Source organism: Labrus mixtus, chromosome 4 (assembly GCF_963584025.1).
Source record: "Labrus mixtus chromosome 4, fLabMix1.1, whole genome shotgun sequence".
Classification (NCBI taxonomy): domain Eukaryota; kingdom Metazoa; phylum Chordata; class Actinopteri; order Labriformes; family Labridae; genus Labrus; species Labrus mixtus.
This window is the reverse complement of record NC_083615.1, coordinates 26257549-26272046: the sequence shown is the minus strand read 5'-3', so window position 1 is coordinate 26272046 and position 14498 is coordinate 26257549. Positions and strand designations below refer to the sequence as shown.

Genomic DNA, 14498 nt, shown 5'->3' with positions numbered 1-14498 from the left:
GCACATGCTCACAGTGTCATTGGACAGTTAAGTGAATATAAACATGGACGATACATCTCCCTCTCAGAAGGCATAAAGCGGGGCACAGGTGGGGTAGTGGTTTGTGCGCGCCCCATGTAGGGAGGCTATAGTCCTTCATGTGGGCGGCCTGGGTTCAGGTCCAAACTGTTGCTCCTTTCCTGCGCGTCGTTCCAAACTCTCTCTCTCCCTGATTTCTGGCTCTGCCTGCTCTTCTGTCTCTGCAATGAAGTCACAAAAAGCGCCATAGCTGCTCATGTTGAAATCTGATGACCGTAGTTTGCGTGTGTTGCTCTCTGAAAGACAACGTGGATACATGACGGGAGTTTTTGGGTTGTGATTTGATAAAACGTATGAAAAAATCATGCAAATTGAAGAAGAAGTAAATATTGCTAGAAACAAAATGCCTTTTATCTCAGTGATTATTTTCTTTAAAGAGGACATATTATCCCCCTCCTCCACCTTTTCAAACAGTCCCCTGTGGTCTAAATGAAACATCTTTTCTGTGCTTTGGTCAAAATATAACATGAATCAAGCACCAGAGGAGGTTTGTGACCCTGTATAAACCAGCTCTCTCAGAACGCTCCGTTTGTGTCTCTTTAAATGTAATGAGCCCCCCCTGAGTTTTCCCCGTAGACATCAATCCTCTGTAGCTAGAATAAAATTGGCGGACCTGTGCAAAAGTTTTGTTCTAGGCTGGGGGTGGAGTCCATGGTTGGAGATACCAAAGGAATCCCGCTGTGACATCACATGGAGAGCAAATTTGAAGCCGAGCATTTTTCTCTGTGTTGTAAGACTTATGCAGACCAAAAACAAAGGACTGGATGGGTTTATTTCACATGTCGTGGGTCAGTAGACACTCAAGTTACCCACATATATGTTCAAGAACACTGTAGAAGAGGATTTCTCATAATATGTCCCCTTTAAGTTAATAAATTGAGAATGAAAGATGATACAAATCACGATGTGTCGAGTTTAGTTAATCTTACTGTTTTTGTTTTCTAACTGAAGCCCTAAGACATGCAACAATACATTTTAGTTAACTCTGTTTTCCCGTGATAACGAGTCATTTCTGTAGATCTCAACTTATTAGTCTCATCATCGCAGGATAACTGCGCTGGTTTGTCTGTGAAAACTGGTAAAGTTCAGTCGCTTTCTTGAAAAAATAAACTTTTTATCACAGGAAAACCATCGTTGTTATCCCAAGATAACGAGATTAATTAGATCTCAACAGAAATGGACTAGCTAACAAAGTTAAATAGAAGTGTATTGGTGCATGTCTGCTTAGGGCTTCTGTAGTTTTCATTAAAGCATTATCATATTTTAAACACAGAGTTTAAAACAGATGTGATTCCCTTCACAGTCTCCTTCAGATGCCCTCTGCAGGAGCCCATCGGCTCAGCAGCGTCTCCTCCCACGACTCAGGCTTCGTCTCCCAGGACGCCAACACCCACTCCAAGCCTCCGTCACCCATGCCCTCTGACATCGCCAGCCAGGTAGCAGCCACAAACACGCTGACTCACTTATCACGGGGAAACAAGGTATTTCTTAGCACGGTAGATCTACATAAATCTCCCCGATTAACAACACTACTTCTCTATGTGGCACTTTCAATCTTTTCTAATTTTTCATTTCAGTCACAAACCTTGTTCACAATAACCAGGCAGCACTCTGAATTTTTACTGCAATACAGCTTTACCAGCTGCGAGTGTGGAATTTTTTTGTTCCCACTGGGCTGATAAAGTTATTCAGACTCTCACGCTCTGAACATATTGCAGCGTGGATAACACACTGTGCGAAAACCACAGCACACCAACTGATGCAATGTTCTTTTCTGAATAAAAGATCTTACTGGGTACTTTATTTTCGATCCGGGCGATGGTATATAGATCCCCTCAGAGCTGAAAAAACCCATCCTCCACAAGCTCATCAACACTCCTCTACTACTCTCACCCCTGCATCTCTATCACCTCTTCATATAACATCCTTCACACACTCCTCTCTCCTCCCTCTCTGTCTCCATTTCCTCATCCAACCCTCTGTTTTTTGCTCCATCTTCCCTCTCCCAGAAATCAACCAGCTCTGCCTCCTCGGAGGCTTCAGAAACCTGCCAGTCTGTCAGCGAGTGCAACTCTCCTACAGCGGTTAGTACTGCATGCATTTCAACCATCTACCTCCTGTATTGGAAACACACCCACACACATGCACACCATACACACACTCACACACACACTTTGAGCTGTGCATTGTTATCTATAGTGTCCTGTGGGCTCCACTCGACAGCCTCACAGCGCTGTGACGTGGACTCTTCAAGGGTGTTGAGCACTCTGACTCACACTTGTCTGTCCGTTCCGCAGTTTGGCTCATGCTCATCCTTCGGTACCTTTCGCCCTGCTTTCTCTCACACTGGCACCATCCGGCCTCTCTCTGTCATACTTCCTGCGTCCCCCACATTTAACCACTCCCCTGGATCCAACACCCCCTCACCCACATCAAAGGTTCCTAGCTGGAAGGTTTGTTTTTCATTTGCAATTTTGCTTTTGCTTTGACTCTTTTTTTTATTTTTATTTTTTTATACTTTGTTGCTTCTTTGCTCTTTGTGTCTTACTGCCTCATCTAAGATTGACCTCACAGTCACATTTTTCTGTTGCTCATCGAGCTTAGTTTACTCACAAACTGAGACAGCTTCATAATATAATATTATTAACATAGCCTGATGAAGTCTGCCCCATATCGACATCGGCATCTAACCAGTTTATGAGCCAAATAAGCAGCTTGCATGTGAAGTCGACTGCATGACGGCTGGGTGGCAAACATCTGAGATGCACACTGAGAGGAGGGTCTCATTGCTCTGTCTGCTGCTGCAGGACTGGGCCAAATCGAGTTCCTGTGAGCCGTCGTTGGCGAGCACTTTGCATCGCAGGAGGGAGTCTATGGAGAAGATGAGAGAACTTGAAACTCCGCCTAGTCCACTGGGGTATTCTGGGATGCAACCAGATGATCCCTACCGAGCAAGAATTGGCACAGGACCCATCGCAGCAAAGGTGAGTGTGGAAATGTAAATGTCAGCGTACACATTTCTATACCTTGGGAGCTGAAGTGTGGGGAAATGCATATGTAAATGTGTCCTAATCTTTATGTATTTTCTACCCGCCTGTGCATGTATGTGTGTGCATGTTGTGTGTGTGGTGTGTTTGTGGGCGGTTTCCAGCATGGCGAGCCGCTCTCTCCAGCAGCCAGCACTCTGGCGATGGTCCTGACAAGAGGCCTGAGTATGGAGCAGCAGAAGAGCAGCAGGGACTCTCTGCAGTACTCCAGCGGCTACAGCACCCAGACCAACACCCCCTCCTGCTCTGAGGACACCATCCCCTCACAAGGTAACACTCCAGCTTAAAACACACACACACACACACACACACACACACACACACGATGTACCCACACTGCTCTGCATCTCCCTCTGGTTGTTCCTTGACATTTTGATCAAAGTCTTTGCATTTCTAAACTGTGATTAGAAAAAGCACAGCTCTGTTAGCTTTCAGTGTTAGCGGGATAACTGTGATTAATTATGTGTGAAAGGTTGTTTCGCTGTCAAATTCATACTCTAAAGATAGTTCCCGTACGTCATGCAGGAGAAAAAAAAATGTCTCAACACTCGCTGTCTCCTCCAGGTTCTGATTATGAGTGCTACTCTCTTAATGGGGACGCTGACAGTGAAGGACAGGCAGACTTTGACAAGTCCTCCACCATCCCGCGGCACAGTAACATCGCTCAGAGCTATCGCCGCATGATCCAGACCAAGAGGCCGGCCAGCACAGCGGGTCTGCCGGCAGGAAAGACCCTGCAGGGAACTCCAAACGGCTCAGGGGGGAGCAGCTCTGGAGCCATTACCTCGGGGACCGCAACCATCCGCCGAACGCCATCCTCAAAAACTGGAGTGAGACGCACGCCGTCTACGTCTGGCCCCATTCCAATTCGGCCCCCCATCGTGCCAGTTAAGACCCCCACGGTGCCAGATTCTCCGGGGTATGCCAGCCCGTCTCAGCACCGTTCAGGCAGCGAGGAGTTTCTGTACAGCGACGACCCAGCAGCTGGTGACTACATGCGGGCGTCTCCCAAGCGGATGAGCCTCCCTGACACGTCCTGGGGGTGTGGAGGAGGGGGGGCAGACAGGACTGGTTACGCCCAGCAGGATCCTTGCATGGTCGCCCACAACGCTGAGGAGGACCCTCTGCTGGCTGCAAACCGCCACAGCCTGGTGGAGAAGATAGGGGAGTTGGTGGCGAGCGCCCACGCCCTGGGGGAGGGTCATTTCCCCTTCAGCAGCTCTTTGCCAGGCGAGGCGGCTCAGTGTGCACCTCAGGAGCCGTCCTCTGAGACTCAGGAGGACATGGATATGCTGGTGTCTATACGCCGCGGGGTGAAGCTCCGCAAGACAGTGACTGACGACAGGTCGGGTCCCAGGATCCTGCGGTAGCTGAGGGAGCAGAGCAGCTGCTGTGCTCTTATTTACAGACTGAAGCTTTGTAGTGAAACTCAGCAGCACTCATGTGAGGCATGAACTGAGGTACAACTGTCAAGTCAAGAAACAGTCAAATAGGTTTCCAGCTTGTAAAATAGTTTTGTAGCTGCAGAAAAAAATCATCTGTGCATGTGTGAAAAAAGTTTTGAAGACGGAGTGTGTATTCGTTCTTAAAATGTGTGCAGGAATATTTTCAACAGTGAGGTGTTATTAAGTCTGAGCATCAGATACACAAAAGTCCTGAGTGTGCATGAGATCCTGAACTCAACAGCTGCAGACTTTTTTTCACTTGCATGACTAACAGCCATCAACACGTTACCAAATGGCCCATTCGATCCAATTAGAGAAGGTCAAACTTTCCAATCCGAGGGTGAGAAGGTCTGTGTGTCGCAGGGAAGGCGTCCGAGTTTCTGCCTAATTGGAAAATGAGCATGTAGCATGAATATACAGAGTGTGAGGATCCTCTGACCTCACACTCCGATAACACTCACCATGGTGGGTTCATTTATCATGCTCTGGAAATGAAGGCAATGTCTTTGAATAAATTAAAGGATGCTCCTCTCAAAGTAAACAACGAGCTGACCACAGCTACCGTTAACTGCATCACCATAAACATGACAGCTACTCATTCACAGAGATGTACCTGTTATTAAATGTCCTGAGAGCAGACAGACTGACGCTATCCTTAAAACCTGAAGCTTACAGGATATTTCTACAAATACAAACCTTTGTCACATATGCACAAAATATTTCTACATCTACACAACTTGTATTCAAGCTGAGCTGATATCTGACTGTAAATTGGCTCCATATAAAACAAAGAGGATGTAAGATGAGGTGAATGAAGGTTCACAGAGTGATGATGAGTGACCATGGACTAAGGCGAGTCTTTTCATGTCATGTATGTATATTGCGTACGTACAAAGTAATCCATATTTTCTTGGTTTTTATTCTCTCTTTTGTTTAGTTTCTGTCTGTGCGTCTTTGCTCCCCGGTCGTTTTTTCAGCCCATTTTGTCCCGTTAGGCCGAGTGTTGTCACTGCTGTAGGGATCGAATGCTCCGTGTGTCTTTGTTCTTGCTCTTATGATTATTATAATATTGTGTGTTTCCGGTTAACACCTGCAAAGTGATGGGCGCAGTGCTCCGTGAGCCTGTCTGTATGTTGTTTTCATCATTACTGTATAAGTACCGTATTACTGTTTTGTTTGAGAAGCTGGCCAGCAGCTGTGTAAGTCATGTAAATTAGGAGCAATATGGCAGTGTTTTTATTGCTGTACTGTACTGTCGATATATTCTGCTATTAAACCGGCTTTTTACTGTTCAAGGCTTCGACTGTCTTTGATGGGAAAATTATGGAAGCAGAGTAAAAAAAAATATATGAGAGTGAAATGTGATGATAAAAAAGGCTTATGAGATAACGTTTACTTTATTGTCCCTAAATGGAAATGTGTCTTGTACTCTGTCCTGCAGTTACAAGAGAATTAGAAAGTTCATAAATGGATTTCAGTTCCACATAAACATATAAACACCTTCCTGCAGCCGTGACATACTGACATATTGCACGGCCCCTTGGTACATCATCCTACATCAACTCTGAGATTAAAAAGAATGTGTGATGTAAAAATTCTACAATTCACTTATCAGACGCTTTCATCCAAAGGGACATCAGAGAGTAAGAACAACACAAGAAGGGATCTAGAGAGGAGGAAACAACGTCAGGAAGTGCAAACAAACAGCTTTAAGTCTGAGTGGACACACAGGTGCTGACAGGAAGTGACTAGAGGCAGAGCGCAGGTGGTGACAGGAAGTGACCAGAGACAGAGCACAGGTGGTGACAGGAAGTGACCAGAGACAGAGCAGAGGTGGTGACAGGAAGTGATCAGAGGCAGCGCGCAGGTGGTGACAGGAAGTGACCAGAGACAGAGCACAGGTGCTGACAGGAAGTGACCAGAGACAGAGCAGAGGTGGTGACAGGAAGTGATCAGAGGCAGCGCGCAGGTGGTGACAGGAAGTGACCAGAGATAGAGCACAACACCGACATCTGTTTTTGAGAGTTCTAATCAGCATCAAAACCATCCTAGATATCGTCATCATCATCATGAAAGTCGTAGGTATTCATAAAGAGCTGGGTCTTTGACTTTTTCTTAAAGGTGCAAACGGACTCTGCATATCGAATGGAGTTTAATAGTTCGTTCCACCAGCGGGGGGCGACAGAGGAGAAGAGTCTAGTCAGAGACTTAGGGCCCTGATGTGAAGGTTGGATCAGACGCCTTTCATTGGCAGAGCGTAGTGGGAGGGAGGGAGTGTAGACCCCAAGTCATACACTTTGAGGTTGTCATAAATACGAGATAAGAATGTCGACATTTTGCAATCAAAAGTCAAAATTATGACATGATAGTCGAAATTATGAGATGTTGAGATTTTAAAATTATGACCATTGATCTCATATTTAAGACTTTTGATATCATAATCATGACATTTGACTTCCTATTTAAGGCCTTTGATCTCCTAATTCAGAGCTTTTATCTCATAAATTTTACTTTTGATCTCCTTATTCAGACTTTTGATCACATTTTTTAGACTTATGACTTCATTATTTTGACTTCTGATCTTGTAATTTTGACTTTTGAATTTTTTTAATCTAACTGTATGACTTGAGATAAGCCTTTTCTATCATAACGCTTCACTGTCATGACTTGTTCCATAGAAGATAAAATGTCCTGAATAACAAAAACAAGGCTGAACATCCGTTCTGCTGGGGATGGAAGCTGCAGCATCTGTTCCTGTATGTATCTTTATTCTGTAACAGTCGGTATATTTACAACATCTTAAATAAGATTTTAGTGTTTTTCCCCAGCCTTATGAAGTTTTATATCTTCATAACCCCCTCCGCTTTAGAGTTTTGATACTGTGGAGTTTTATTCCCTCACTTTATTTCCCTTCTTCAGTTTTTTAACACTGCAGTTAAACTATAATATATTTTATAAATCGTCCAGCACAGTCACTTTAATTATTCAGCAGTGTGGGGCGCTTTGATTTGATCTGAAACTCAATTTTAAACTTTTATCTCCATGCCTATTTTTTTCTTCTTCCTGGAATCTAAATGTTTAGTCCCTCAGCTTAAGCCCCTCAGCTGTTCTCTTGTGCCACACTGCAGTTCTCTAACGCGACAGATGAGGGCGCCAGAGAGCCTCCGCACGCAGGCGCCAAACAAAGCAGTAATGGAGGACATTTATCGACATTACTGCTGCTGTAAAGATATCTGACAGGCTGGAGAGATGAATGATAAGTGGGATGAAGACAGAGAGAGGAAGGTAAGGACGTTTCACAGCCTTCAGGAGCGACATTAGGAAACAGACTTTACATTACTCACATTTAAAGAGAAGGAAACGCTGTGTTTGTTTTGGTGTAAAAATGACAGAATCCAAAAAAAATTAACTAAAAGAAAACATGCAGCTTACACAAACTGTGACGGAATTACATTTCTAACTACATAAATAAAAGTTGCATTCAATGTGGATGTAAAAACCCCGTCTCTGTGACTATTTGGGGCCTTCATTTAGAAAAACAAACTAAATTTTTGCAGCTGGCTGTATGAAATTTATGTTCCTGGGAGCTTGTTAAACCCCCCCCTCATTATTCTCTGAATGAATGCTCCTGCTGGAAAACAGCCTCTAAACTGGCTGCTTAAAGCTTTTCCACTGCTCAGATGATGAACAGGGGTCTGTGCCTGGATAAGGGACCTCTACTGGAGAGTACTCCTCATGATATACGAGCAGAATGTCCATTTGGAGCCGCTCTTATTATTAAGAGGCCACATTACAGGGCAGCCTGCAAAGAATGAAACAAGGAGTTCCTGGAATCAGAAGAACTGGAGGACTGAAGCAGGGTTGAGATCTATTCAAATCTGTGTGACACTGACTCATCGCTGATAGTTCTCGCTGATCTGCAAAGAAAAGTGGAGTTTTTAAAAGCTGTGAAAGGAACTGATAATGACGAACAGGCAGGAGACTCTGCTGGTTTAATCCTCTCCTCATTATCCATCCAGTTAGAATGTGCTGTGCATAAAGCCTGTTTAAATGTTTGTGTTTTAAAATGATACAATCTCTGATATTTTAATGATTGGTCGTATTTTAAAGTACAGAAGCTTTAAAAATAAATCAGATCTTGAGTCAAAAGCTGCTGCGAGTGAAGGCGAGAGAGAGAGTGCACGGTCTAATTTGGACAAATATGTAGTTTAACACGACGTGTTTTAAAATTATGTGCAGTGAGTGAAATGATAAAGTGAGCTTACTGTATGATCAGACATCAGCTCATCATGCATCCCGTAAACAGTCAGTACATTTATTATTTAATATGTGCATATTTAGTAGACTTAAAGGCATGTTCCATAAGTGGAAATATGATCAAATGTAGATTTAAATGTAAATATCCCCACTTGAGGAGACAAATACACAATCCACCGTACAAGAAGAAAACATGTTTTTGTTTTTTTTGTGGCATGAAATATTTCAGTGAAAATATGTTTCCTGTCCCTTGAGGCTAAACACTCAAAAGCACGATATCTCCATCCAGCTCTTGTTCCTCTCTAAATCCTCCTCTGTTATGTGAGTAAAGGACGTGAATATGGAACGTCTTTCTCTGCTCAAAGCTACAAAACGAATATGAAGGCAATGAGGATAAATAAGAAAAAAAACCAGTAAAACGGACTATAGCTGTATGTCTCTATCCATCAATCCATCCATCTGCAGTGAGTGAAATGATAAAGTGACCTTACTGTATGATCAGACATTAAGGAAACATGCTGTGTTGAAGTGCTGGCTTCTCTGACAACAATGCAGCAGCCAGTATGTCCTCCTTCTAACTTTAGATTCTGCTTCTGAATGCTCTGGATTTGTTTGGACCAGAGAAGGTAGGCGGTTTTAAGGGACCCCCACACGGCCGTTTTGGACGCCCCTCTGTTTGCCAGATATGAGAGCAGTTATCAGGTCAACAGGTGTTGCAGCGATGGAAGCAGGCAAGAGAACTGGTTCAGATAGAAGTGATTGTACCCGACCTAAAAAGCCTCTGCATGTTTCTAATAAACTCCACGAGCAGAAACGTGCTCAAACTAGGATCAATATTGGAGATGCTTTTGAAAAATGGAGAGAGGTTAGAACACAGAAAGGTTTACAGACCGATGCAGAGCTGGATAAACACTGAAGCTTCAGAGTCCACCACATGGCAACCTGTGTGAGCATGGACTCTAGAGAGGAGGGGGAGACAGCTCTCTACAATGTTTTGAATTTGGACTGCAGTACCCATTTTAAACTCTAGGTGTCAGAGATACATACTGCTCATTTGAAGCTTCTGTGAGGAGTTTTCATCTGGTAATGAAACCGACTGAAACTCAAAATTAAAGATTGATTATTTATTTGTGGTTATTTTTCATTCCTGTAAATGTTGCAGCAGAGTCAGACGAGGTGATTAGCAGCACCCTGCCAATAAAGCATTAAAAAAACATTTTCCCCAGCAGTGAGTTATATATAGGGACGGGGATTGAAACCCGGTTTCATAAAGACTCAGTTCTGTATTTGCCAAAACTTGGAAATCAGTAACGTGTGAGTTCATGGATACTGCTTTTGAGTCTCGCTCATCCTACTCGAGTTCAGACACGTCTTCTGAATGAAATCCCTGGAGCACAAACACACATGGACAAGTTAAAGTTTTTGAATAAAATTGAATTGCCAGCCAACAAGCACATCAGCATTGTGAATCAAATTCAAGCTACATGTAGGGCTGGGAAATTTCGTAGCTTGAGGCAATTTTTTGTGTGATTTTGCTCCTCTGACAATATTCATCAGCAGTACGTTAAGGACGCTGAAAAAAAACATCACCCTAGTATTTAAATGTTTCAGTCGACAATCCGATCACAGCATGGTCTTCCAGGTCCGTGGAGGCTCCTTGATGATGGTGCTTGTCGAAACGATCATCCTAAACTTAAGCGCTGTTCAGACTGACGTTTCAAGCCGTTATATTTACACATCTGAGTCTTCGATCTGAATGTGGCGGACGCGTAATGGGGGGACAAAGTGATTCCCCCCTCTGTACCGTCTAAGGAGGTAGTAACAGAGACGGTTTCAGCAGAGCCAGTGGGGGAGAGCAGCGCTGTGTGTGTGTGTGCAGGTCTGACTGTGTGTGTATGTGGAGCTCCCGCTGTGCCGTGCTTCTGCAACGCCGACATGCAATGTAAGAATCCACAGACTGGGCCACCAACATTACACAGCATCAATATGAATGTGCAAAGACGTGATGGCGGCTGAGATGAGTCACTTTTTTTCGAATGAAGGAGTCTGAAAAGGGCTTAAGATTGCAGGGCGCCGTCTACAGCGAGCAGCTGAAGAAAACCATGAAAACGATGGCAACATGTGAAGCTTCAGGGGGGGGGAGGGGTGTACTATTTTAAAAAAGATGGAATAAAGGTTGGCGATCATACTTGGGCAGGAGCTGCAGCTGTGGTAGATACACTTTGGCGTCCTGCCTGTGTATCGCCCATGTGTCTGAAACGCTGCAGTAAATGTAAACGTTTGATACGTGTTTCATGTTGAAAGACTAAAATTCAATCGATTGCACAGCTTTAGGTGAATAGGACCTGATACCTAAGAACAGGCAGTAGAATCTGGTTCTCTAATCCTCTCCATGTATAGTCTATTATGTATGAGGGGTGGGGGTGAAGGTCTTTTCCACGGTCCCATGTGTGGCTCATATAGGAGGACCACCATGTATTAGAAGTGATTGGTCTGCTCGGCTCAGGAATCCTTCCATATTCTTCATGTTCTCCCCAAACGGCTCGCTCATGATCCTCGCAGCCTCATAAATAGCACATTATTGAATTTACTCGATTAGTCCACAGCCTTGAACTGGTCCAGTAATGGAAACCTGCCTAATGGCTGGGGCTGCTGGGATAATTAACTGAGAACAGGATGCAGGAGTTTGATTTTGCATGTGAGCTAATGTTCACATTGGTTTCTAGAAACAGAACATCCTCACAGCTCCTCACCTCGAGTGCGCGCTGCTAATTTCCTTCTGCGTCGACGTGTCTCCTGCGTCTTTTGATGATGTGACAAATCTTTTAATGTGCAAATACAAAGTCGTGATTCTTTGAGGCTAAAAGGAGATGCTGTTCGAATGAGTGATCATTTCTGAAAGTGCGCTAATCAGCGAGCTAACCCCGGGCTCTGCTAATCACAATGTAGATGTAAAAAAGCGCTCCCACGGCGAGCTGTGGCCCTGAAGATGTGCGCTTTGTTTCTTTTAAAAACAGGCCGCCATGTATTACTCATTAAATTATTTTTGTCTTTTTTTTTCTACTTCAAAGTGTATTCTGTTCTCATTTAATGTGGCTCCCCGAGTCTTCAGTCAGCCTTCTTTATTCTGAGACGTGGCATTCTGAGTAAAGGCTAAAGAGGCGGCTCAGTAATGAGATGGTTGGGTTGTTTTGCTGACATTTTCGAGACCTGATTGTGATGTGAAGTAACCTCCGCTGCATCATTATTGGTCAGAGTGTAAATTCTCAACCTGCTTGCGCACGTCGCTTCATAATTAATACCTTTATTAATACACAGTTGGGGTTTCTACGGCACTGCTTAAATACTACAGTAGGTGGTAGCAGCCTTCAGGGGATCACAGATCAAATCTAATTAGCTGTACCTAATACATGAGGGAAATGCCTTTATGTTTATCCAGCTCCTCTAACTGCTTTTCGCCTTCAGGATGTGATGAGGGAAAAAGTCCTGAGGGGCCCATAGGAACAGGAACACTGTGACGAACAGCACCACAGAGCGGCTGCTGCTGTCGGTGTTGCAGCGTTTCCAGAAATGGATCTTTGCTGCTCTGCCAGGGGAACATGTAGGGTTTCTATAAATGCTTATGATAAACATGCACAGGTGAGCAGAGAGCTGCGGGCTCAGTCATCCGTTTTAATTTTCCTGTCAGTCATTAATAAACCTCCTTGTTCCAGTTAATTAAGCCATCGGCTCTACTGAACAGTCAATTCTCATGCCAGTTTTACTTAAGAGAGCCTCGACTGATCTTTAGTTTGACAGATATCATTTGGCAGATACGGACCCATCACAGATTGTACGAGTATGGGTGTTTCTTTTGCAGAACATATACTGCAGAAAAACAATGAAGGATTCTGATTCACTAAGAAAGGACGGAGGATGCTAGTGGCTCCAAAAATGTTGCAGCATTTGCTCTTTTCACTGGAACGTTTGAGCGAGACATCGCTTATAAGTAGTTCGGCGCAGTTACCACCAACTCTCAACAGCCATGTGCATTCACATTCTGCACGCAGTGTTAGACCAATTTACATACAAAGGTGCATCATGAGCACCGGTGCACAGAGACGCTGTTAGCTCTGCATCTGAGTTAGGAGTGCATTTAAAAGCACAGTTTGTAAGTTCCACCACCAGGGGGCTCTCAATCAAAACAATAACAAAAGATGTCGTCGAGGCTGGCGGGGAATCATGGGAGTGATTCCCCCTGCTGTTCCCCTGCCTCCCCCTGATGATATCGACCTCTGAGTTGACCGTAGTCATGACGACCGGGTGAAACCGACCTGAGGAAGAGAGAATATGTTTACAGATGAGCTAATGTATCCGAGTATAATTTACATGACGTTTTTATCACAGCAGCACGTACAGCAACAGTCAACTCGAGCTTCTCACTCATTGTAGACAGTCATGAATCAGAGACATTAACACAGGATATACAACTTCTTCTATGATTTCTGATATATTTATGTGCAACCTGTCACACATTCTTCCTTTAATGAGAAGTTGTGCCATTTAAAAAATAACTTAGAGACTTTTTGACACAATCTTTTTCCCAGGCACACCTTCGTTACCCACCTGAAAACGGCTCCGCGACCCACTTTTTGGTCCCGACCCACCAGTTGAGAACCACTGCCGTGAAGAAAGGTGTCATTCCAGCTCATAATTTACTCTGTCCTCTGTAATATCAATCATTATTGCATCCGTCCGCTGATTTATTTATATCCATATAGGCCTCAAATATCTCTGATGACTTCGGCTCTGAATGAGTCACAGTCTGCACCGTAGAAGAAACTATCAACCCACATCTTTACCAAGTCCTGTGAACATCACCTTTATATTTCCTGTTGTTGTTTTTTTTTTTACCCCGCTTTTCCAGGAGGAATATCAGACAACAAACACGAGTTACATTACGGGACCTCCTGCCCCCTCAATCCCATCATGCCTCGTCTCCGTGGAGCTCCGAAGCAGAGGTAGAATGTTTTTATGCCACAAGGCTACCACCTTTGCCTTCAGATGCTCCGTCTGCCCGTGTTTGAGTAAGGGGAATGGATTCAGTCAATTATTCATTAAGTAAGCATGAAGCTTTCTAACGTTCGTCGACTGCTCTCCTCAGTCAGATCTTTTTTTGAAAGCCCTGCAGCTCCCAGTTATCTGTTGGAAAAGAGGGATAATGAGACAGTTTGATGGTTATTATTTTCTATATTCATTAAATGGCTTTGTTGTTTTTATGTTGGCGTCTCAGATAACTCCTGCAACCCTCACACTGTAAACTCTCCTCACACTCTGGCCTGAGTCCCCATGATTGAATTAGCCTTTGCTACAGCTATCTCCCGTGCTGGCAGTCACGCTGAATTTCAGCATGTGAGACAACATGATAAAAGACAGAGTTTGATTTGCATTCACGAGGCACTTAGGAAGTTCAAAGAGGAGAAGCTACAGAGTAGATTGAGAGCTCAGCGTCCTCTCAGACACTTTCTATTTTCGATATTTCGCCTTAAATGACAATAGCAGGGTGTTATATGAGGTCAGGCTCCCACCACAAGCTCCCTGTCATACTCTGGTTTGAGGTTGTTTTGGTGCGCATGTTTGTTTTCATTCCCTCCTCCGGTCAGAGATTGGAGGGACACCAGTGAGCGTGGGA

General features: G+C 44.2%; 1 protein-coding gene across 5 annotated transcripts in view; it reads left to right on the top strand.

Moving 5' to 3' along the window:
* LOC132973282 (protein MTSS 2-like) overlaps positions 1 to 5865 on the top strand; it is a 33281-nt gene extending 27416 nt beyond the window's left edge. Inside the window, exons 10-15 of one of the 5 annotated variants that reach the window (XM_061036651.1) lie at positions 1382 to 1559; positions 2088 to 2162; positions 2376 to 2531; positions 2886 to 3062; positions 3230 to 3395; positions 3690 to 5865. In XM_061036651.1, coding sequence (XP_060892634.1) covers positions 1382 to 1559; positions 2088 to 2162; positions 2376 to 2531; positions 2886 to 3062; positions 3230 to 3395; positions 3690 to 4495 — 1558 coding nt within the window. In that variant the 3' untranslated portion in view covers positions 4496 to 5865. The remainder of the gene's footprint in view (positions 1 to 1381; positions 1560 to 2087; positions 2163 to 2375; positions 2532 to 2885; positions 3063 to 3229; positions 3396 to 3689) is intronic. The other 4 variants (XM_061036652.1, XM_061036653.1, XM_061036654.1 and 1 more) reach the window with 4 other exon arrangements.
* The last annotated feature ends 8633 nt before the right edge of the window (positions 5866 to 14498 follow it).